The 24,592-nt window shown below is 35.0% G+C and overlaps 2 protein-coding genes across 7 annotated transcripts in view; one reads left to right on the plus strand and one right to left on the minus strand.

Moving 5' to 3' along the window:
* LOC134843621 (kinesin heavy chain-like) overlaps positions 1–24,592 on the plus strand; it is a 405,881-nt gene that overhangs the window by 43,412 nt on the left and 337,877 nt on the right. The window lies entirely within an intron of this gene.
* On the minus strand, positions 561–15,418 carry LOC134843622 (leucyl-cystinyl aminopeptidase-like). 5 transcript variants are annotated; one of them, XM_063859793.1, is made up of 7 exons: positions 14,060–15,102; positions 13,443–13,796; positions 6,874–8,786; positions 6,421–6,554; positions 5,387–5,542; positions 1,605–2,385; positions 561–1,369 (listed from the first exon to the last, which is right to left on the minus strand). In XM_063859793.1, the coding sequence occupies exons 3-7, from the start codon at positions 8,159–8,161 to the stop codon at positions 660–662; spliced, it is 3,069 nt and encodes a 1,022-aa protein (XP_063715863.1). In that variant the 5' UTR covers positions 8,162–8,786; positions 13,443–13,796; positions 14,060–15,102; the 3' UTR covers positions 561–659. The 5 variants fall into 5 exon arrangements, with proteins under 5 accessions (XP_063715863.1, XP_063715862.1, XP_063715864.1 ...); XM_063859792.1 differs by having other exon boundaries at positions 6,874–8,578; positions 8,682–8,786; positions 13,443–15,102; XM_063859794.1 differs by lacking the exons at positions 13,443–13,796; positions 14,060–15,102 and adding an exon at positions 15,120–15,418.

The following is a 24,592-nucleotide window of genomic DNA, read 5'->3' on the forward strand; positions in this document are numbered from 1 at the left end:
AAATTTCGTTTTCTGGTTCTCTTTCTCCAATTTAGTCATTGCTTCTATGGTACGGGCGGATCCATGATTTTCTTCAAAGGGGCTTTCAAAAAAAACATCGAACATTTTGTCCTTTTTTTAGGTCAACCAAACTGTTTTTCTGAGATCTCTCTAAATCTTTTTAATTTTCTATTTTGCCAAAATGTGCTGAGCGGCAGGCCCATTCTTGCCGAAAATGACGTTTAACACCTTCACCTTTTGAAACTTTTTGATCAAAAAAGACGTTATTCGTCGCGCGCTCTCATGCCTCAAATTTAGTAATAATAACGCCAAAGGCGCCTTAGGTAAGTTTTAGGGTCGGTCGACTAAAACTGGAGACCGGAAAATAGTAAGGGACGGGCGGCCCCTTTCCTAATAGGTTTGAGCTCCTTTGGGTGGCGATGCGGTCTTCTCTCTTAGGGTAAGGGACTGCCCCTATCCCTAATTCCTCTGCTGTTCTATGATCTTAGTGGGTGTCGTTCAAATTCAAGCTCGACTGTTCAAATTATTTTCAAGCAGTGAACAGTGAAGATCAAAAAATGTGAATATCATCTTCAATTTGGAAATTATTAAGTTTCTTGAGGTTGAATATAAACTCTCTACTTATAATTTCATTACATCATCAAAAAATTGTTTTAATGTCAATCTTTCAATTTTGCTTGTCTTCGTTGCAAAAAATCGATAAGTATATTTTGATTTCTTGTGTGCATATCAAAGTTCTTCAATCTCAAGGTCATTGGAATTATATTAGAGCCCAATTTTGCAATCTGCTTCTCAATAATCTCCATGGCTGTCGAGACAATATCTTTAACTTCTTTTGAACTTTCGATAATAAGTGTTGAATAAATCGACAAGATCTCGTACATTTTTGCGGTTCCAGGTTTCATTTCTTCGTTGTTTGTTCTAACTGGAAACCTTTTGAGGACTTCTTGAGTTAAATTAGCGAGGAAACTGGTCGCGACTAGCTCGTTGAGGTTCGGATCCGAAATTAGAACTTGGCGAAGGAACTGATCTGAAGTGACGTAGCCGTCTCTCGCTACTTCGTCCATCAACGTCTGAGACAGATCCGGCCAGAGAAGCAATAGCGAACTTCTGTCAACAATTAGAGCCATTAAGACTGGATCGAAAAGTAAATTTTCGACCATGAAATCAACTCTCTCTTGCGTAGTTCGGTTGGCGTCGTTCACAAGTGTCACTAAAATTGAGTCACAGGAAACACTCTGTGATTGGTGGTGGCCGATTCCTCGTTCGGATACGAGCTCTCGGCATCTTGGCATGTCGTGATGGCAGAGGTTTTGGAAGAACATCATGCATGCTAATGTGTTGCTCTCATGCACACCATAATTTCCGGCTGAAATAGAATTCAAAGTTATAGAAATAGTTGAACTCAATTTATTCGAAGAATCAGTCCCGGCTATGAAATCACTTTAGTGAATTCTATTTTATTTTTGCATGAGAAGATTAAAAAGAACATCCGGTTCATTTTTGGTATGACCATTCTGGAATGAGTGCAATTAAGCAATGCTCTATATTATGTGTTTTTTTTTCAACGCAAAACCTTAAGCAGTTGTGAGAAGACGACTTACGCTCGAGACAGAAGCTTTCAATCTGAATTTTTTGAGCAGTTTCCCAGATGAAAGTGGACAATTCTTTTTCAAGGTTTTTCGGAACAACTATATTGGCTCGAATGAAGTACAAAAACTGAAAGGGGTTCATCATTTTGTAGAACTCAAAATCGCTGCGGTCGAAAACTTCGAAAAGCTTCAGCGCGGGATACATGTCGCAACTAGCAACGTCAAGATTGTTTTTCAAATCGCCCATAATCAGGCAAGCCTGGAATGGGTCAATTTCTCTAGCTTTAAAACCGCTAATCACATCGTTCCAGATTTCATTCGAATACTGAACACTGTATGGAAAACTCAAGTTGTAGTTGAACAAAATCTGATATTTTTCTCCATAACCAGGGAACGTTTTTTCACGTTCATCAAGATACTCCCATCCGATCAAAGTCCCATGATAGTCGGTTATGAACAAAGGAATTTTCCACAGGGCGCTTTGCTCCGGGCAAATCCACACAACTTCTTCAGTTTTGCAACTTGGAATTTGAGCGACAATCAAACTACCGTCGGGCGACTTGTTCACTGACACAATCGGCATTCCTCCTTTTTCGAGCCACGACATAAGAATCTCGCCGATCGGGTCTTTCAACTCTGTCTGAAGTTTGCTTGCAGTACATTCCGTGAGCAGTGCGAGGAACTTTTGCATGTTCACGCTTTCTGTAGAAAACTGATTGTAGAAAAGTCGTGAACACGCTTTGACTGTTTCGAAGCTGGTGAGTTTTTCGACACCCGAATAGAGCCACGCGCCCTGAAATAATGCTTAACATTTTTCAGTAGGTAGTGATAGTTAGTCAAAATTTGAGGAAAATTTGGGGAAAAGGTCAGCTAATTTTGTCATGGTTTGAGTTATACCCTTCCAACCAGGGGCAAATTTAGGCGGCGGACGCCCCCCCCCCCCGGGGGGATTCGACCTCTTGCCTCTTGGCGCCAATATTTTCTAACTTTGAGGGAGCGCGCGCCAAAAAAACGCGATTATTTTGTTAACATTTTCCAAAAAGTGCCCAAAAATATGGCCAAAACAGCGTCTTTTTTCGTGCTTTAGGAGAGCTCGGAACATCGACCTATAAAAGGTCGTCAAAATTTTCGAAAACTTTTTGAAAATCCCCACCTCAAGAAAATCCTAGATCCGCCCTGCCTCCAACATTAACAAGACAGCTCCTATATCAGGGCGACGCCCCTGAATGTTTTGACTGAACTTAAAGATCAATTTAAATGTTTTTTGATTGAAAAATTGACAAAAATGGAGGAAAAAAACAAAGAACTTTTTTTTTCATTTTTTTCTTCAGTTTATCCCTCACACGCTTATCTAAATCGCTTATCACTAACTAAATTGCGAACAATTGTATTTAGAGTCTTGTATCCTAACAAGACTGCTCGTATCAGGGCTAGTATCCTAACAAGACTGCTCGTAAGCTTCTTCAACCAATCTGAACGACTTTTCGGACGGATTAAATCTCCGCTTACGCGTTAATAGCGCAAAATATTTAGCGGGTTAATTGTCCCAAATTGTCCAAAATTGCAATCTTTAAATCCCCATAATTTTACAAAAAAATGATCACAGATGAAATATATTTTTGTTCCGACTTTCGATACGAAAGTAACGGAATATTTGTGCTCGGGGTGGGTTTTTTGTTTTTTCTTCAGACAAATTTCGACTTTTTAACTAGCCATTTTTGACGGAATTTTTTTTATATCATTCAAAAGGTATTGTTGTCCTGAGCTTAAATTTGAAAAAATATTTCCCCTGTCATCATTTTTCGCAAAGTTATGAGGGTTTAAAGATTGCCATTTTGGCCATTTTGACCAATTTGGGACAATTAACGCGCAATATAATTCGCCTATTAACGCGTAAGCGAGATTTAATCCGTCTTTTAAATCGTTCCAAATTGGTTGAACGAAGCTTATTTGCCATAATTGATTTGTTACAAGGAACGAAATCTATCTTTTTGTAATTTATATGGCGTGTGGGGGGATGATTTTCATTAAAAAATTCAAATTTTAGAGAAAAAAAATTTCGTTTTATTTTATTTCATTTGTTTTTTTTTTATGTATTACTGCTGCTCAAAAAACCTTAAAAGGCAGTCGGAACATTCAGGGCTTCGCCCTGATACGAGCAGTCTTGTCTAATTTAAGATCAAGACAACAATACTTTTTGAATGATATGAAATTTGGCAATGATAAACAAAATGACTAGTTGAAACGTCTAAATTTTTCTGCAGAAAAAAAACACCACGAGCACAAATATTCCGTCAATTTCGCTACAAAAGTTGGAAAAACGACACGAACAAATAACTTGCCTCAATCGAGTTTGGTACGCACAAATCCGCAGCTTACGCGTGTTATAAGGGCACAATATATTGCTCGTTAATAATCCCAGATTGGCCACATTAGCAAAATTTAAACCCCCGTAACTTAGCAAAAAATAATCACGGGCAAAACATCTTTTTAAATTTGGGCTCAGGACAAGAACATCTTTTATATGGTGGGAAAAAATTTCGTCAAATTGTTTTGCTAAAAACTCAAAAGTTTACTAAATAAAATATTACTGCTCGTATCAGGGCAAAGCCCTGAATATATAGACTGCCCTTCAACTGGTTTTAGGCTGATAACATCCAATTTTGGCTCTTTTCAACTTCGACACCTCCAATTTTAAATTTTTCATTTTTTAAGTTGCTTTACGCGTTTGCGTTATTCAGCCGAATACGTGATGTTACGATCAAATATGTGATGTACAATGAACAAATATGTTGACATAGTTAGGTTGTTCATCATGCCAAATTTCATTGCATTATTAAAATGATTTCTCAAAATTGATTTTCAAATGCGGGGGAAAGTAGATAAGAGCCCAAATTTTAAGTGTTAAAATTGAGTCGAATCTGATTGTAATAAGACCCATTAGTTTTCCTCAATTCACTTCCGTGTACAATTCAATTTGTGCATGATAATTTGCCAAACGTAAATATTTCACATTAAACTTTCAGCATCAAAGTTTACAATAATCAATTTAGTTGGACTCGGCTTAAATTAAAGAGCCAGTCACGCTAATATAGTGGTTTGCGGAATTGAGCCAGAAATTGAGCCGCCAAATGAGCCACAAATGGTCTGAAAAAACCATCCCAAGCATACATATTCCTCACTTTCTTTTAGAATTGAAATCAAAAACCAGCACAAACATAATTATTCCGCACTTATTTCGAAAGTCGGAACAATAATGATCTTTTTGTGAAGCGTTTTTTTAATTAAGGGTGGATCCAGAACTTTTGAAAAAACTGTTATTGGGCCCAAGTTATCATCCTTCTCTCCCTTGCCCAAAAAACATTTTAGGGTGAGAATGTTAAATTTGGCTCGATGATGGAATTTCGAGCCAATCAAAATGAAATAGTTTAACAAATTTAATTCAAATTGAACAGTTCAAAATGAACAGGTCGGCGAATCTCAAGTTGGTCTTTTTGGAGAGTTTATGCTACTTAATCCAGTCTTGGGTCGAAAATTGGGCTTTTAACTTTGAGTACCCAGGATGATTTCAAAATACAATCAGTTCCAGTCTGTGGCATAAAAATTATTTTCGGGTCTTTTCTGGTATACCGTCCAAAACGGACCTTTCTGTTAGATTGAAGCTGGAAGATCAAGGTTCAAATAGGATGATTGGTGGTTGTATTTAATTTGGGTGAAAGAATTCTGGAAGCTGAATAAAGAAAAATGAGCTCAATTGTTAATTTACTCATTTTGGGAACAGAAAAGTTCCTTACTTTCTGGTAGGTGGCCATCACTATGAATGTTTGGTCGAGGAGTGTGTGACTGTCAGGTGCTGTGATTTCTGGGTAGAGGGCGTCCGGGTCATTCCTGGTCTGGAAGCCCTGGATTAGAAGCAGCTCGTACAGGTTCTGCTCCAGGAACGGCATGCCCTATGCAGAAGAAAAACGGTAAATCTTGCATTGTTAAGTAAGGCCAGGGGCGGATTTAGGGGGGGGGGGGGGGGGGTTTGACGACGCCTCTCCCTCAGGGATTCGAACCCCTGCCGACCCAAAGGGTCCCCCTTTGGTACTTTTTATGAAATGCATTTCTGGCCGACCGACCCTAAAACTTTTCTAAAGGCGCCTTTGGCGCCAATATAAACTAATTTTGAGGGGGGAGCGCGCGCCGAAAAAACGCGATTTTTTGGTTAAAATATTCTAAAGAGTGCCTAAAAATTTGGCCCAAACAGGGACTAAACCGGGCTTAGGGAGAGATCGAAAAATCATTTCGGTTGACCTAAAAAAAAGATCGACAAAATTTTCGAAAATTTTTAAGAATCCGCCACCTCCCCCCCTCGAAAAAATCCTAGATCCGCCCCTGATTAAGGCCCAATTTTTTTAGGCCGACCAATTTGTTTTTCTGAGCTCTCTCAAATCACTATCAAAACCTTATTTTGACCAAATTTTCTGCGCCGCAGGCAAATTTTGGAAAAAAAAACAGGCCAAAAAGGCGTTTTTAAGCACTTTTTGGAATGTTTTGACCAAAAAAATTGCGTTGCGTTTTTTTGCCCTTTCCTCAAACTTAGTATATATTGGTGCCAAAGAATAGAAAATGGATATCTCGAAATAGTGGGGGATATTCAACGTTTTTTTTTTAATTCTCAAGAATCATTTTGTTTTTATTTCCACCCTGAGATGCCTGGAACTAAATTTGAGTGTAAAGTTGTGCCCTTTCGATTGTTATGTTTTGTTTGGTCACACTTTTGGAAACAACTGTAACTTTTGTATTGTGTAGAATGTAATTGGATATTATTCTGGGATCTATATACCTGGTATATCTTGTGTTCTAGGTATGTGACCAAGGCCTCCGTGATCCAGATGTCGCTCCACCACTCGATGGAAGCCACGTTACCCAGCCACTGGTGCAGAATCTCGTGGATTATGGTCATCGTAGTCATCGTCACTGTAAGTGAAAAATGATTACTTATAGAAGAAACAAAAAACTAGCAAGTAAATTAGCTCATAGAAACACCTTCGTCTGATTTTGGAAGATTTTGGGTGAGAAATAATTGAAAAATTGAGTTGTCATCAAATTTACAAAATATTGTACAATGCTCTAGATTTTCCGGTTTTTTGCAAACAAAGTATGAAATCTTCAAAGCCTCTTCACGAATAAAACCTTGCGCTGTAAAAGTTAGCATGTGAACGTCCTCTACTTAAGAGTTTTCAAATTCCAAATTAATTAAACTTAATTAATCGATACATTCAATTAGTGTACTTACAACTCATATCGCTTCTGATCGTGATCAAACCCCAGTTCTCCATACCAAGAGCTAGATGATATACCCAGACTAAGTCCAGTTTGGGCAGTCGGTAAGGCTCCCCAAATACTTGTTCACACCAGAGCAGAGTCCCGTTGAGCACTGCAACAAGTGTATCTTCCCACCCCTTTTCGTAATTAGTCTTCGAATCCAAAAACCCCCGGACGACGAAGGAGTAACCAGGGATAAGGGAGCTATTGTATACGAAACTAAACTTCGTCTGTTCTGGGTCTTTGGGCACAATGTACAAACCTAGAAGGTACGTTGACATGAGAGGAGTTGCCTCAAACTCTGTCATTTGATCGTGATTTCTTTTTAAGGAAGTTCCACTCTCAACTACCGAGTGATTTTTCTTTTTGGGCATGTTTGAGAGCACGAGAAGACGCGAGTCGTGAGAGACGTTGAGTCGGAAGATGGACTTGAATGCAGGTTCGTCGAAGCACGGGAATAATTTTCTCGCCCAGCCGGGCTGAAACTGGGTCGAAATTCCCCCTTTGAGATCGTAATCAGTGGAATATAGACCCCAATTATGGGGATGGAGGGATACTTTTGACGTGAACTTCAACTGAAGCTCATTGCTTTTTGAGACTGGCAAAAGTGTTTCCAGTTGAATGAGGAAAAAACTGGTTTTTGAATCAACAGATTGGTTTGAAATTTGAACGCGTTCCCCTGAGCTCAAAATCATTTTTGTCGCGTCAAAATCGATGTTGTAGACCTCCGAATGCATCAAAATGTAATCTGTTGGAATTTTTGTGTCAATTTTGATAATAACCGAACCCTGAATAGTTGGCGAGTCATATATCAAATTGAACTCAAGCGACAAATCGTAACTAGTTGGCCAATTAGTTTCTGGTAATCGAACTGTTTCCGATAAATCCGACTCATTTTCCCAAAATTGTGCCTCCACAAATCCATTGCTTGTCGGATGCTCGAGATAAAACGGTAGAATTAAATTAATAAAAATGAAAGCTACAAAAACAGATAAAATGAGAAAAGCTAAAAGTAAAAGTAAAATGAAAAGTCGTTTCCGACAAACTTTTGAATTCATTGGCCGACTGGCAACTGCCGAGAAAAGATTCGGATTTTCTGAGTCGGGTGCATCGGTATGGTTCATTCGTTGCGATTCATCCCTCCCATTCGGGTACAGCACGACAACCCCGTCGGGCTCAGATTTGAAATAAGGGGTGTAAAAATAGTTTTGGCGGACTGCGTTTCCACTGTAATATTTTGGAACAGACATACTTGTCATTGTGCGAACAAATTTTTGTATTATGAATTAAAGCTAATTACCTCAGTTAATGAAAGTAACGCTAAATTGACAAAGTTTCATATCTGAAAAATTATTTATAACGAAGAATATAAAATCAAAATTAAGCTTGAAAATCATAAATATTGAACTGATGATATTAACTGTTTCATACAAAACAAAGAGTACCAACTTTTGCTCAAAATTGTGTTTTCATTCAGTAAAACGTTTTAATCAACGTTCGTGGAGAGTTTTTTTTTAGCTTGCAGAATACTTCAGTCAAGTTACAAAAAATGAAGGTTTATTGTTTATTCATTGCTTCTGAAGTTATTAGTAAATTTGAGAACAAGTGAATCAATCATGTTTATAATCTGACAGATTTGATTAAGTGCTTTTAAGTAAGAAACCACAAAATAACGCCTTCATAATTATCAGGATGTGGAATAAGCTACCATGGCCTCAAGGATAAGGTTTCGAAGATTCGAGCTTAGTCGCAATGGTAGTTTGTTTATGTTTGGTTTACTGAAAGATAAGACAATCTGTTCAAGTTAAATTAAGTATGTCTAAGTCAAGATCTCGATATAATATTTGCCCTCGTCTCAATAAATCTCCAAATGCCGATGGTCAGCTGAAAAATAAAAGATAAAAAATTTTCAATCAAAGGACAATTATTTTAATAGAATGACGATGATGACTATTATTTGGTAAGAAAGATTGCCGACAGCTGAAACAAAAATTTAATACTTAAATCTCATTTTTCAATATAATTTGACAAGAGCACGGTAGGCGTGATTCTGTGAATTATAAAAACTCTTTTCTTATTTTAAGAATTAAAATAGGATTATCCGATTTGTAACCAATTTCAATTTCAGCCTGCATAAGAGCAATCTGTTCAGCTCCAGACTTTCTTCAAATGAACTTGGAATCCATGGCCACAAATACAAAGCGATTCGTCTGGTCTCAATCAAACACTAGCCTTCTGGCTATCAAGTTATCATCTGAGTAGCTCATCAGAGCACCATGTAGAGTGATAGTAACTCTGCAGCATCATTTGATGATTTTAATCGATATTTTAAGCAATTTGTTCATAATTCGGATGAAGTTTTAGAAAAACATTGAATTTACATCACGGTGATATATTGCCATAAGTTACAGATGCAATTGATTTAACACAGCTGAGCAAAAAACCAGGTTCCCAGCAGGTAAAAAAATCATTCTTAGACTGATGGTAAAAAAATTGATTAAAACATCTTTTTTTGTTGTACAAATGGGTAGTAAATAAGTCCAACAAAAATCAAAATAGTTTAAGAATTTGTAAAAGTTCTGTCACTTAGGGAGACTACACAAGGCTACTATGATATTATGTCGTTGTTTCCTAACCGGAGCTTCCGACATTTACTATTTAATCGTTGCTGCGGCAGGCAACAAATACTGGGATGTGTTCCGACCACAGTAATCTAAGTGAAGCAGTTGAAAATCAGCAAACTTAGAAAATTGAGAAAACGAATTTTTTGTCGCACATTTTTCGTTCAATTTTCTTAGGGGCTCAATCACATAAAATTTGCTAAACTGAGTTGGCTCTACATAGAACACACAGGAAAAACAATGAAACACAGAAGAACTAGATAGCAGTCTTGCGTGCATGCTCCGTAGTCTCTCACTCTCTCGTTTTTTAGACGTGCCGAATAGTCTCAAAAACGGAAAACTTCGGACCAAATTTTCTCACACTTCAGCACCTTTTAAATTTTTGGAATCCAAAGTACGATTATTAAGGCTTCCCTATGAAACTACACTTGACTTTTGATGTGAACAAAACTTAACGAAAAAAACGCGCCCTACGCCATATTTCCTTCCAATTTCGTGAAGTAGCGAAAACGACTTTTCGACACTATCAACGAAAATTGAGATGAACGTGTCAACAAGGAAACTAGAAATTTTCGAAATTAGGAAAACATGTTTGTCTGGACTCGGAACGTTGATTAAAAATGGTCAAAAAATGGTGAACGTTAAAAACAACTACCAGATTGGAGGATTTTAAACAATTTACTGCATATCCCAGATAATTTTTGCCGACCAAATTTTTAAAATGTTTGACGACTTCGTTTAAGTCAGAATCTTGAAAATGTGAAACTGGTAAGAAAGAGAGACCTGATCGAAATTGAAAAACTGGAAACAAGATTGATTGGTCATCCTGAAATAATTAACGCAATTCTAGTACCAGCAGACCATTTTACCTTCCATTTATCTTACCTTGCGAGGCATCTCAAAAAAAACTCAGAGAAAATAAAGTGTTGTATCATTTTAAAACCTGTTTGATCTTCATTCAAGTTACAAAAATATCACTAACTTAGTAATGGTCAACTTAATTTTTCCATTTGTCAGACTAATTTATATTGAGGATAAAACCAAAAGAATAGGAAGCTAAATCACATATATAACTCAACAAGACTGCTCTATCAAGTTGAAGCCCTGAATGTCCTGACTCCTTCTTAAAGTTTATGGAGTATTGCTTTTGCTGGCTTGAAAAACGGATCAAATTTTCAAAAAATAACCTCAATCTTAAAAAAAAACTTTTTTTTAAATAATCCCCAACACGCTATGTAAATTACTAAATGATAAATTTGGCACTAGCAAAGTATTAAATAGACCAAAAATGCATGCCTCAATTCAATTAGAGAACGATTTCTAGGACAGAAGAAGTCTCTACTTACGCGTTAATAGTATGAAATGTATAACGCCTTGTTTGTCCCAAGTTAGCCGAAACGGCCCAATTGGCAATTATTATACCCCGATGACTTTACGAAAAAACTTACAGGTTAATTACTTTTTCCTTTTTGAGCTCAAGACAAAAAAATTTTCGGATATACAAAAGTTTGTCAAAAATGGCTAGTTAAAAAGTCGAAATTTGTCAGGAGAAAAAACAACTCCCGAGCACAAATATTCCGACACTTTGCTTAAAAGTCGGAACAAAATGCGAAAAGGATTAGAAAATTTTATGATGCAATTTTTTGAAACCATGTGTGAGGTGGGAACATTTTGTACTACTTGAAAAGAAAGCGATTGCTCTTTTCGGCTCGAATTGTTTGGAATAAGGAAATACAGTTTGACAGCTGAAAAAAAAATCGTTCAAAACTGATACAACAAAAAATCAGGAATATTTTTACTGTTTATTTTTCTGACTTTCGATACGAAAGTAACGGAATATTTGTGCTCGGGGTGGGTTTTTTTTTCTTCAGACAAATTCGAAAGCTATTGTTGTCCTGAAAGCTATTGCTAAATTTGAAAAGATATTTTACCTGTGATCATTTTTCATAAAGTTATGAGGGTTTAAAGATTGCCATTTTGGCCATTTTGACCAATTTGGGACAATCAACGCGCGATATAATTCGCGCTATTAACGCGTAAGCGGAGATTTAATCCATCTTAGAAGTTGATCCAAATTGGTTGAACGAAGCTTATTTGCCATAATTGATTTGTTACAAGGAACGAAATCTACCTTTTTGCTTTTTATTTGGCGTGTGGGGGGATGATTTTCATAAAAAATTTCAAATTTTAGAAAAAAAAAACTTTCATTTCATTTCATTTTATTTAGTTTTTTTATGTATTACTGCTGCTCAATAAACCTTAAAAGGCAGTCGGATCATTCAGGGCTGAACCCTGATACGAGCAGTCTTGTTGATCTTGAGGTCAAACGAATAATGGCCCTTGAAATAAAAAATAGATAATAATATCTAAGGTTCCATTTATCAAAATAAATGATTTAAGTGTTTTTATGATTTATTTTATGAAGGCCGCTAACCATTCCTCTTTTTGTTAATTTAGAATTTGCCAACGCAACGACATATATCTACGCCTAACTTAGAAGCTTGAGATTGTAAGCCATTGATTGCTACGACAAGCAAAGTTGAATTTAGAAAAAAGTAGCCATTCTGATAGTTCGTAAAAATGAGAATGGTCATGATTAGTGGGTTTTAGAAAGTTGTCCGGCATTTACGGGGGATTCATTAAGGATAACCGGGATAATCGCGCAACGTTGATGAATTTTTTGTCAAAAATCAAAGTTGCATTTTCTTATGTTGAATTTTTTTGTTCAATGTCGGTTATAAAAATTATATTCAGAAACTTTTCAACAAAACGACAGAGATAATGAACTTCTTGGCTCTAAAATATCCAGAACATTTTATAAAACAGGCTGAATGATTTTTTACTTCAAGAGTGTTGTGTTCAGGTTGACAAACTGACTTCAATTTTAATTTCATTGTGACCACGTTGCGGTTAAAACAAGCCTAATTTGAAGCATTGCTGTTTAAGGATAGAGCACTTTTCTAAGATCCATTTTTGTTTTATGAAGCAGCAAAACGAAACCATTAATTTTTTGGCAGAAAGTTTTTGTGTTGAAAAGAGAAACATTTTGTAAACTTGGTCAGATTTTTTTTTCGACTCCTGCGTCATACAATTTTTGAGAAAACTCTTAGTTTTTAGATTTGGAATCAACACCTTTTTTGAATGTGAACAACAACCAGCTATTAGAGATAGAGAGAAAGTTATCACTTTAGAAATATTTCAATAGTTTTTATCCTTCGAAAAAAAGTGGAAATCTACACTTCGTTATCAATGATAACATTTGAAAAAAGTTCGCCAATTATCAAAAACTTTTTCAACCAACCCCTGCATTTTCAAATAACCCTAGATCCGGCTTAGTCCAAAAGTCTTTAAGTATTCAAACTGCGCTTTCTTTCGATCCCGGCAGAAACAGGAGAAACTGCGTTAGACGTTTTCATTTAATGTAAAGCAGTAAAGCGTTTGGACCTTCGTTTTTAGGATTGAAAAAGTATTGAACTTGAATACTCTTCACTGTTGTAGTCTAACAAAAACAGCCAAAATGCTTACTTTGAAACAACTGTTATTATCTCAAACGAAAACTTGGATCCACGTCTCCCTCTCCCCTTCACTCAGTTTTTTTCTCAAAAAATCAAAAATTGTAAAAACAAATATGTTAAATAAAGTTTATCTACGAAAACTAGTCGAACAAACATAAAATTATCGAAATAGGGCTTTTTTTAAACCAATTTACAGTTTGATACAGTTTTAAAAGAGCTTTGAGTATTAATTGGCAATCTAGAGAAAGAACTTAAAAAATTTTGGTTTCTTCAACTCTCTCCCTCCTGGAGAAAATTGTATGTTGGTACTTTGTTTTACAAAGCAAAAACCGGACTAAACAAGTGAACTTCTTTTGCGAGAAAATTTTAAAAGCCTTTTATAGTTCTAAAGAGATTCAACTAACCTTTCGAAAACTAAAATGTTGAAAATAACAGAAAGAACCAGTTGAGTTGATTAATAATGGATTAATTTTCTTCAAGTAGTCATAGAAGCGCTCCAGTTGATTGAATTTTACCACATTTAGAAGTCTGCCAGCCAATTGGTAATTGCTCACACGTATCCGATTTAATTGGGCAAACTTCCGTCTGTGAGCACAATTGATAAGTCAAATTGACTTAGATTGAAAAGTGTTAAAATGTCTCTGAGCAAGTGATTATTTGTTATCTTGGTTGGAGATTAAATTGCTCAAGTGAATGAAACTTTCGATGTTGTTTGACGCCATTTGGTTGATATTGACGGAAGTGTTGAATTAAAACATCTGGGCAGGCATAACAAACAGAGATCAAAAACTGAAGTGATAATCCACAATCCAGCCCACCTAAACCAGCCGTCTTATCCAAACAGTAAAACACAATAAAAACTCGCAACAATTTTCCCTCGGGATTTTCAAAATCATATATCGAGTTCCTTTCTTTCCTTTTGACTAGTCAGGCAGCTCGACGCAAAATTTCAGCAGGAGTTTTGGACATCGGAGTGCAAAAGAAATGATCCATATGCCTTGATAAAAATACCGCTACCCACTTCTGTTTTGTAGGAGGCGGAATTTCTTTACTAGGTTCAATGTTCAATGTTCGAATAAGATAGACTGGCGCATAGGTAGGTTACAATCGGATATAAGATCCTGCTACCTACACCATTCAATTTAATTGAGGGATCTATGATTTTAATCGCAAAAATTTACAATCACCGTTTAACTGAGCGATTTATGAGTTTTACGGACCAAAATATCTATCGTCAGAAAACACACAAGGAAAAGAAAAGCCAAAATTGATTCAGTGCCAAAACTTTATCCAAATTAGACAGGAACACCTAAATATCTTAGTAGAACACTTGCAAAGCTGCAAAAAAGTGGTATTTTTTGGAATAAATGGATTGAATTAGGAGTTTTTCTCTTTCAAAATTTGAAGCGAAGTTGTCTCCGGTATAAGGATACATGCCAGCTTTCATAGGCTGCAATTGAAGCGCATCTAGAAGACTACCAAAAAAGAAGCTCGTCTGTTTCCGAATTACTGTCAGGCTTCTTAGGCGGGAAGAACAGAATTAGGAAGGGAGTGCCAAGTTTGCAGACCGCCAGGTCCAATGCGAATAATTTTCCTACAAAGCAATAGCTCCACGGATGAATGGTGAATAATTGTTGTTAATAAATTATTTGCCGTCGCAATGTTTGTGAACTAATTACAGATGGTCGTACACACCATCTGACCTAATGATTGATTTTCGAGCTAAATTGTGCATTGAAGGTATGTGGTGTCAAAATATAAGAACTGGAAGTATTAAACCTCTATTTACGTATCTCAGTTTTTTTAACTTAAATCTGTATTCTGTCTGTCGATAATTTCGACTAATTAAGCTTCTATGATTGTTAGAGCGGCCGTGGCCAGAACAGAACAGGCTGGTCAAAATCGTTCTAAAGCCAAAACCGGATCAAAAGCTTATCTCTGATTACATTATACAGATTTCTTGGTTTATTTGTTTATGACTTCGTAAAACTGTCGGTCTGAATTCCATAAAAAGCGACACGGTCACCCTGGGCGAGGATTTATCCGGAATAACAACTGATTTATTAAAACTACAAACTCACATGCTTAAAGGACAATTTGTGTCCTGAGGTAGAGAATTAGAAAAGCTTCAAATAGAATTTGAAAGTAACAGACTTTGACTACAACTTGAACAACCAGTTAAAGCTCCATTTCATGACAGACAAGACAACTTGTATCAGGCCAAACCAAGAATATTCCGACCACACTCATAATTTTACTTTCAATCGTGAAGCACACCCTCAGTTTTTAATTGTTTGTCACTCAAAAATGACAGCAATTTTACCATAGAAATGATTTTAATTCAAAACTTTTGATGAACTTGCTATTTTCTTACAACTTGTGCTGGTGAAATTTTTCTTCGAAAATTCAAAGTTATTAATCAGCTATGCTTTGCAATTATCAGTTAGCCTGTAGTTCATGAAACTTTTTGCATCTGATTTTATCATTCCTGGTTGTAAATTTTCAACAAAACTGGTTGTTCAATTTCAACATCTTAAATTCATAATGCCTCAAAGTTCACTTTGATTTAACCCGGTTTGACCCTGATTTAAATTACTCAAGGCTACTAATATTGCCCACAATTAGGCATCGAACATACAACAGATTCAAATTGATAGCTCATTAGCCATTAGATACTGATACGTCATTTTAAGCCCTAAGATAAATTTAAGTTGCAACGCAAAGAAGGTTCTTGAAATTGGAATTTACTTCTAGAAAGATAAGGCTAAGATTGTTTAACAAAAAACCTAGGAAATAGATTTTCAGAAACATGCAATCAGGAACGTAAGAACTAAATTCGAAACCGTATAAAATACATCACACGTATCAATTCAACATTCTTCCCCTGTAATAATCATTCGAGATATCTTGCGCGACAAAAATGGCAATACTCGGGTTGCTCACCATAGAGGTTAATGCTCAACCATACACATCCATATATCGGTTGTATGGAAAATATCTAATCATACGTCGCTCATAATTTTTTTCGAACGCTCTGAAAAAATTTTTTTCTTCTAATTGCTAGAATTATTTTTCATACAGATTCAAACTAAAGCAGAAGCTTTTAAAAAATAAAACACAATAATTCCAAACAAAAACTTTTCTGAAAACACAAAAATTTTTACCTGGTCAAACTATGATCGAAAAAGTTTCCTTGCTGTTGATAATGCGTGAAATATTGAATGTTTTCACCATACAAATCATACGTCGCACCAAGCATAGTGCTATTCATGAAAACGATGTTTCCATACAAAAACAACTTTAGTAGTACATAAAAAGTTTTAAAGAAACCCGATAAAAACTGTTGCATTTTGGAATTTATTTGCTTTTTCTACAAATTGGCAAGTGCGTTTCGATCATATTTGATGAACTTGCTATCAAAGTTATTAATCAGCTATGCTTTGCAATTATCAGTTAGCCTGTAGTTCATGAAACTTTTGATTTTATCATTCTTGGTTGTAAAATTTCAACAAAACTGGTTGTTCAATTTCAACATCTTAAATTCATAATGCCTCGAAGTTCACTTTGATTTAACCCGGTTTGATTCTGATTTAAATTACTCAAGGCTACTAATATTGCCCACAATTAGGCATCGAACATACAACAGATTCAGTTTGATAGCTCATTATCCATTAGATACTGATACGTCATTTTAAGCCCTAAGATAAATTTAAGTTGCAATGCAAAGAAGATTCTTGAAATTGGAGTTTTCTTCTAAAAAGATAAGGCTGAGATTGTCTTAACAAAAAACCTAGGAAATAGATTTTCAGAAACATGCAATCAGGAACGTAAGAACTAAATTCGAAACGGTATAAAATACATCACTCGTATCAATTCAACATTCTTCCCCTGTAATAATCATTCGAGATATCTCGCGCGACAAAAATGGCAATACTCGGGATGCTCACCATAGAGGTTAATGCTCAACCATACACATCCATATATCGGTTGTATGGAAAATATCTAATCATACGTCGCTCATAATTTTTTTCGAACGCTCTGAAAAAAATTTTTTCTTCTAATTGCTAGAATTATTATTCATACAGATTCAAACTAAAGCAGAAGCTTTTAAGAAATAAAACACAATCATTCCAAACAAAAACTTTTCTGAAAACACAAAAATTTTTACCTGGTCAAACTATGATCGAAAAAATTTCCTTGCTGTTGATAATGCGTGAAATATTGAATGTTTTCACCATACAAATCATACGTCGCACCAAGCATAGTGTTATTCATGAAAACGATGTTTCCATACAAAAACAACTTTAGTAGTACATAAAAAGTTTTAAAGAAACCCGATAAAAACTGTTGCATTTTGGAATTTCTTTGCTTTTTCTACAAATTGGCAAGTGCGTTTCGATCATATTTGATGAAAAAAATTGCATTTGAGGTAGAGATTGGTACAAGAAAAACAATATGTGATTGCGTATTCATTTTTCTCTTGCTAGCTCTCTGGCAAAACGCATAGGAATAGTCAAAGATATAAAAAAAAAACGGGACATTTTTCTGGCTGCCGCCCCATGAGAGCAGCTCCAGAGCATTATTTGTAGCTACTTCAAGCAAGTTTATGAGTATTTGTCAATTTTACGGGTTCCCCACAATTTAACATCGGTTTCTTGCCAAACTTTTTGATGGAAACTATACTGGGCAACATAGTGGTTCTATGGAAATAAAACGCACCACCATACGCGGTTCCATAGAAATCATGCGCGGCACTATATATTATTTCATAGAAACCATACGCGGCACCATTTATGAAGACATAGCAAACTTTTCTCTCTTTGAAGCAAAATTATTTTGACATCATTCGAGGCGTTGCGATGATACAAAAATTGGCAATCAAATGGCGGACCCTTTACAGAAAAAGCGTTATTCCAACGGTTTCATACGTCCTCAGCAATTTATGGCTTCTATGGAACCATGTATGGTTGCACATTTTGGTTTAGCCGGGCACTCATAAAAAGCGTTATCAAACGTAATAGCGCGAATGATATTTAACGTGAATAACGTGAATAATATAACACGCATTTAAATTGGGCGGCTGGTTTTTTCATTGCTTGTTAAAAAAGTTCGAAAAAAATGAAATAAAAAAAGCTTATTGTAAGAATGCTTCCCTTGATAGAAGAGTTATATAGATTATCTACCCAGGTTTTCTTGTATTTTCGGTACAGAAATTCTCTATTTCTTTTCTTATTAAGAAGTAAACCATTTCTATTCTGTTTTCAAACAGAAATTCAAATTTTGTCACATGTCTTGTTTTTCGATAAATTCAATTAAAATGAGTATGATTGTTTGTTACACTAAGAAGTTTATCAAAAACAATAGAACTGACTTATCGCTGTTTGAAATTACCATTTAACTCTATATGCTCCCCCCCCCCCCCCCCCCCCCTGAACCAACTGACACAAACGCCAAAATCTTCCCATCCTATCTTCCCAGTGGGGGGGGGGGGGGTTGTAAAACATGTTTTTGTAATTTTTCTTCATTTTTTTTATAACTTCAGGCAAGTCATGTTTACAAACACGCCCATACATACACAAATATGCATCTAAAGAAGCTTTAACGCTTAATGCAGGAGGTTCTATAATGCATGCATATTTTTATATAAACAAAATTGTACTATTTTTTTAAATACTCTAAAACTCGTAATTGTAGCATGGTAACTTGTACGAATCTGTGATTAGGTTCGGCCTTATTTTTAGTTGTTTAGACAGAACAGAGACGGAACAAGGCGGTGCACCGGATTGGGCTTCCTCCTATTCTGTGGGACCCTCTGTCCAGACTAAAACTCGAATAAAAAAAAGCATGCATTGCAAAAATTATAGTGACTCGACTGTGAACATTCTTACTGGAAAACATCACTTATATTTTCTGGTTATTCATAATATTTTGGAAAAATATTTATATAAAAATCAATTCTTTTCAAGAACCTAGGTTTAAAAAATTTTTGAACAGAATTTAGATTTGAAAAAAGCTTTTTCTGATTAGAAATAGTCTAGATTTAGAAAATTTCTGACCAGAGATTGGATTAGGAATAAAGCATTTATAGAAAATCCATGCTTTATTTAAACATTTCGCAAAGAATTCCTGACCAGAATTTGAGATCGGAAATTAAGTATTTCATGGCAGAATCAAAGAACTTCTTAGGTACGGTAGTTTGTCAGATTGCTTATTGTCAAAAAGCTTAACGTCAGAATGGTTTTTGTATGAAATAAGTGCAATTAGTGCCGTAAATTTTACGTGCAAAACATGTAAAAAAAACTCTTTACGGGAAAAAGTCTAGATCCTGATTGAAAGTCACCTGCTCTCGCAAGTGAAATCAAACTTGAAAAGAAAGTCTCATAAATTTTGGTCGTTAAGAAGAATGATGGGGCTCATTTTCTCATGCGATTAAGCAAAACGAAATGATCAATGTTATTTTGAACACAGATGCCAACTTTGGATTGCACCTCCCGAGTTTAGAAGACAGATTGCAAGCAGTCACATTTTCTAAAGAAAGTTAATTGGGAAAATTTATCGCCGACAGCCAGGCCAAGTTACATCAACAAAATGCTCTGAACATTGAACAGAACTGCCAAAAAACAAGAAGCTAAGTGTATAAATCATGTTTTGTTTGTCATAACTTGACGTTAATTTTCCTAATTCACTTGCCTGATAGATCTCTTTAAAATGTAAATACAAAATTCTGAGGAGAACGAATAACTGGGGAACTAGTGAGTTTATGCCAGAGGTAGCATACTCATAGAGTAATTTCAGATAGAGTACACCATCTGTTCGTCACGCTATCTTATTTTCGGCCGGATGGAATCGTGCAACTTCTCAGTCTAATATCAATCTTAACCTTACTCATATATCATATCTCCTAGTCTCATTAGATCTAGTGTATACTGGTATTCTCGAGTTAGCCTTGAAGCTTGTCCAAAAAGAGAACAACTGTAGCCTAAGATTTATTAAAATTGTTCTCGAGCTGAACCTACAATTAGTTTCAGCACTACAATTAATTGTCAGTGTTAGTGATTGAATATGATTGGATAGTTAGTAGTATTTTATAGGGATAGTTTTATCAATAACAGAATTGGTTTATAAATACTAGTCCAGAACTGGTTCCACCCATCCAGGGTGCAGAGAATTTTTAGTTTTTAGTTTTTTTATTGTAGTAAAGGACGGATGGAGAGACTTCTTATTTTTGGGGTAGTTTTCTTTTGAGTAGTTGGAGCCATAACTTCGTGAAGAGAAGAGAGATGTACTTATTTGTGTAGAGAAGAGAAAAACAATTGTTCGTGTTTCAAAATTGGGTCTCGTTTAATCGTGGGTCGTTATGAGTGATTGTTTCAAGATTCCAGATCGATGCAATGATGTATCGATTTCGTTAAACTTAGAGCGATACTGCGTGCAAGATGAAGTTGACTTTTCCGTGTGAAGTGCCAAGTTACTGGGATCGGTATTTGAGATCAACATCGAGCAGGCTATTGGTATGTTTCAATGATTTCCTTTGCTGCGGTGTTTAGTCCATACTTCAAATCCTTTGAGAGTAGTGACTATGGCAACAAATCAATAGATTTGCCATTCCAAAGTTGGAATATAATCGAGTTTTCATCTCCTTGCTGCTCTCTCCTTTGGCTCTAAGAAATCTTTTATATAAATACATCTTGTTAGTGAAGTCAGTTTTTAGTTACAATTTTTTATTAATTAATTTCGCAAAAGCGTTTTTGTTGAGTTTGGGTAATTCCAAGAGTTGCTTGATGATCAGATGATTTGAGTGAAATAAAAAATTTTCAAAGTTAAGTTAAAGATCCAATGATCTGTTTGTAAAGGAAAATTTAAATTATCAAAGGGCAAAGATAAGCCTTGAGAAAAATGTTTTAAAAAAATTTAAGTTTAAGACAAAGTTATTGGTTTAAAATTATTTTATGGTTTAAAATTTTGAATGATATTTGTTTTTGAATAATTTTGCTTTAGGTGATGAAGCGAGGATGAAGAAAAAATGGATTCTTTAGAAACAAGAAATTTTTTATAAATTTGATAAAATTAACGTTGAACCTTCTTAACAGCTAATTTTTGTATTTTTTTTTCAGTAATACTTAATTTAATAAATTTTGATAAAAATTTTTCAAAATTAAAGTACTGCAGATTTTGAAACAAACAACTTGTGTGTTTTTTTTATCAGTCGTTGTTCTGGTTATATAAAATAGCTATAAAGCACCAAGTACGTTTTTGAAGAGGTCAAATTATTCTTCAAAGTAAAATAATTTTCATGTCAGTATATGAAAATTTAAATTTACTGCATAGAGGATTCTGAAGACATAGACTCTTTGTGGTTTGCGTCGTACTATCATGTAGCATCTTGGTCCGTCGTTCAATCAATTTTCACACCGGGATCTGATTCTTCGTTCAATAAGTGGTATGTCTCGTATTGTTTGAAATAATGCCGTAGTTTCATTGAGACGTCGAGACATATCTTAAATTGTCTATTCATCTAACTTTTTGCAATTTTGCAATTTTGGTTTTTTTTCTAATTATAATTTGCTAAATCTAAGTTAATTAAGGTCCTGTTCGAGACTTTTGGTCGCATCAGATGAGTTTATGCCAGAGATAGCATACTCATAGAGTGATTGTGGATAAAGTAAACCGTCTGTTCGTCACGCTAACTTATTTTCGGCCGGATACATTTGCGCAAAATATCTTAGTCTAATACCAATTTTAATCTTACTCTTATATTTCCTAGTCTCAATAGATCTAGTGTATACTGGTATTCGCGAGTTAGTCTTGGAGCTTGTCCAAAAAGAAAACAACAGTAGTCTAAGGTTTATTAAAATTGTTCTGGTGCTGAAACTACAAGTAGTTTCAGAACTACAAATAATTGTCAGTGTTAGTGAACGAATATGATTGGTAAATTAGTAATATTTTATAAGGATGGTTTTATCAATAATATGATTGGTTCCATTAGATAACAAAGAATTCAGGATGTTTTGAACATTTGTTCTTTTTTTTTTTAATATTTGGGTAGATTGCTCAAAACTGATTTCAAATACCATGGTCTTACCGGTCATCTGACTGTAGTTCGTGTCAAGAAAACTGATTGATCCACTGACTGAACGGTTCAACTACATGCGTTCAACTTTCTAGGATTGTCAACTTTTCGAATCCGGTCAATTTTTGCTGCAGCAGGTTACTGGAGTAAAAACAAGAGTGCTCGTATTTCAGTGCAAACTCCTGAATTTTCCGACTGCCCCTTAATCCATATCGAATGAAAAAAAAATTGTTAAAAAACTACAAATTGTGGACAGTATTAAAGGTCAAGTGTGGAAATTTGAGTCGTACATTACTAATACGAACCAATTATCTAGCGGGATAAATTTTTGCGCGAGATAAATTGCCATGCATAAATAGTTTGCATTACACGTTCAGGATTATGGATAAAATTTTCGAAATGCGCATAAATTAGTCCTGAGCATGACCAATTGCGCAATTTTCAAACGCACAGAACCTTGCAAAAAATGATCAGAGGAAAAATATTTTTTAAATTTGTTTTCAACGAGGCGATATCTTCAATGAGGCTTTAATTTTTGTTGTTTAACAAACTAATTTTCGATCGCTGAAAACTAATTGAATAAAAAACCACACCAATCATAAACATTCCGTTTTCTTCGCAACCAAACAAAATGATAAAAGAACTATAGACTGCTTGAGTAAAATTTTTCGACTAAGTTCCAACAAAAATATTTGGATCAAGCCCGCTTAGAATTCAGCAAAATGGCTTCGAGTGCACCTGCAAATTTTTGTTAGGCTTCATAAGTGTTCTTTCATACCAATTGTTTATTTTACTGAAACAATAAAATTGCTTTTTGTTTGATTAAAAAAAAACAAATTAGAGGTAATCATTGTTCAAAAAAGTTTTTGATCATTCCGGTTTGGAGGAAAAAACTTAGTCCATTTTTTGCAAAACACAACTAAAAACCATAACCTATTTGCGTAGTAATTGCAGCACAACAAATTAATATTTTTAGATAAAAATAATGAAAACAAACCATGCTTTAAGTATATTAGGTAAAATTTGACAGTATAAAACTTATGCTGAAAATTTGAAAAAACCCAAAATGAGGTTTTAAAAAAGGTTTTAAAATGAGAAAAATTTCAAATTTTCCGATTTTTCACAAAGCGCTATGTTTTTATCTACGGATAACTATTGTAGCGTTCTGAAGTTTCAGCAGATCTTCCAGCCATTTGCGTAGCTTAGTTTTGAATATTTCGGCTTTCTCCTTTAAATTCTAAGCTTTTGTGTTTGCAGCTTTGTTCCTGAGTGGAATTTTGATCTTATTGTTTCTAATTGTAAAACAAGACTACTTTTAAATCAGGGCAAAACTCTGAAGGTTCCGACTGCCCCTTAATATATATCGAATTGATTTTCAGGGAAATAAGAAAAATAATATACTGAAAAAATAAAAACTTTGGACAATATTGAAGATCAAGTGCGAAAACTTGAGTCCTACAAAATTAATACAATCGATTAGCTTGCCTCAATTCCTTTTGGAACATTTTTGTTGTGCGGGATTATTCGCCGCGCATAAAAAATGTGCCTTACGCTTTCAGCAGTATGAATAAAATCTTTAAAATGCTCATAAATTAGTCCATAGCATGCCCAAATTGGGAAGTTTCAAACTCCCAGAACTTTGCAAAAAACGATCGCAGTTACTTTTTTTAAAATTCGATTTTAGGGAGTCAATATCAACGATAGGGAATAGACTTTTTTTAATAAAAACTTTTACTTAGAACGCCGAAAATTTACTGAAAATAGAAAAACCACACCAAGCAAAAATATTCCGCATTCTTCGAAAGTCGGAAAAATTATTTATGCAGTCTTTTTTTTAAATAGAAAAAAGATACTGTGAGTTCACAGTTGTTTCCTCTTGCTCAGGCTCGAAGTTTCATAGAATATGTTTTTCAAGCATTCGAAAGACTTCATGTTTGATATTATTTTTAACCCATGGCTAAATTTATTGATTGTTGTCTTGGCATATTTTGTGTCATTGACAAACGCATAAATTAGTAACTAAAAAAAAAATTTTTTGTTTGTATTCCAAACAAAAAGTTAAGGGTGTTTTTCTGCCGTACTCACACCTATACTAAAAAAGAGAGAATAAAGAAGATGCAAGGTCTCAATGATCTAAGAAAACCCACAAAAATTAGAAACTGGTCAAGACATCAATGCTTTGACTGAAGAAAAACCAGGTAGATGAATCTAAAACCCTGGCTATTTCTCCAGTTAAAACCAATATTTCCACCTTCATAATCCTAAGTTTTTCGCCATTATTTTCCTCCTCAAGGCTACTATCACGGCTTTTATGTCTGAAAAATGCTCGTGCATGATTTCATGCTGTGTTTTGATCTCGATTCTCATTGTTTTTTGTTCTGGTTGATTTGAGAATTGTTTTTAAACAAAACGATTTCTAGAATGATGAAAACAACTACCTATCCTATGACCTGTGTTAAGACACCTTTTCGAAATTCTTGTACC

This window comes from Symsagittifera roscoffensis, chromosome 4, assembly GCF_963678635.1.
Source record: "Symsagittifera roscoffensis chromosome 4, txSymRosc1.1, whole genome shotgun sequence".
Lineage (NCBI taxonomy): Eukaryota > Metazoa > Xenacoelomorpha > Acoela > Convolutidae > Symsagittifera > Symsagittifera roscoffensis.

Bases quoted from the DNA above. Each gene is read 5' to 3' on its own strand.
- LOC134843622 (XM_063859794.1), bottom strand. From the start codon at position 8,161: ATGACAAGTATGTCTGTTCCAAAATATTACAGTGGAAACGCAGTCCGC. The intron at 2,386-5,386 runs GTAAGGAACTTT...GCATTATTTCAG, and splicing joins TGATGGCCACCTACCAGAAA to GGCGCGTGGCTCTATTCGGG. The intron at 1,370-1,604 runs GTAAGTCGTCTT...ATTCTATTTCAG, and splicing joins TGAAAGCTTCTGTCTCGAGC to CCGGAAATTATGGTGTGCAT.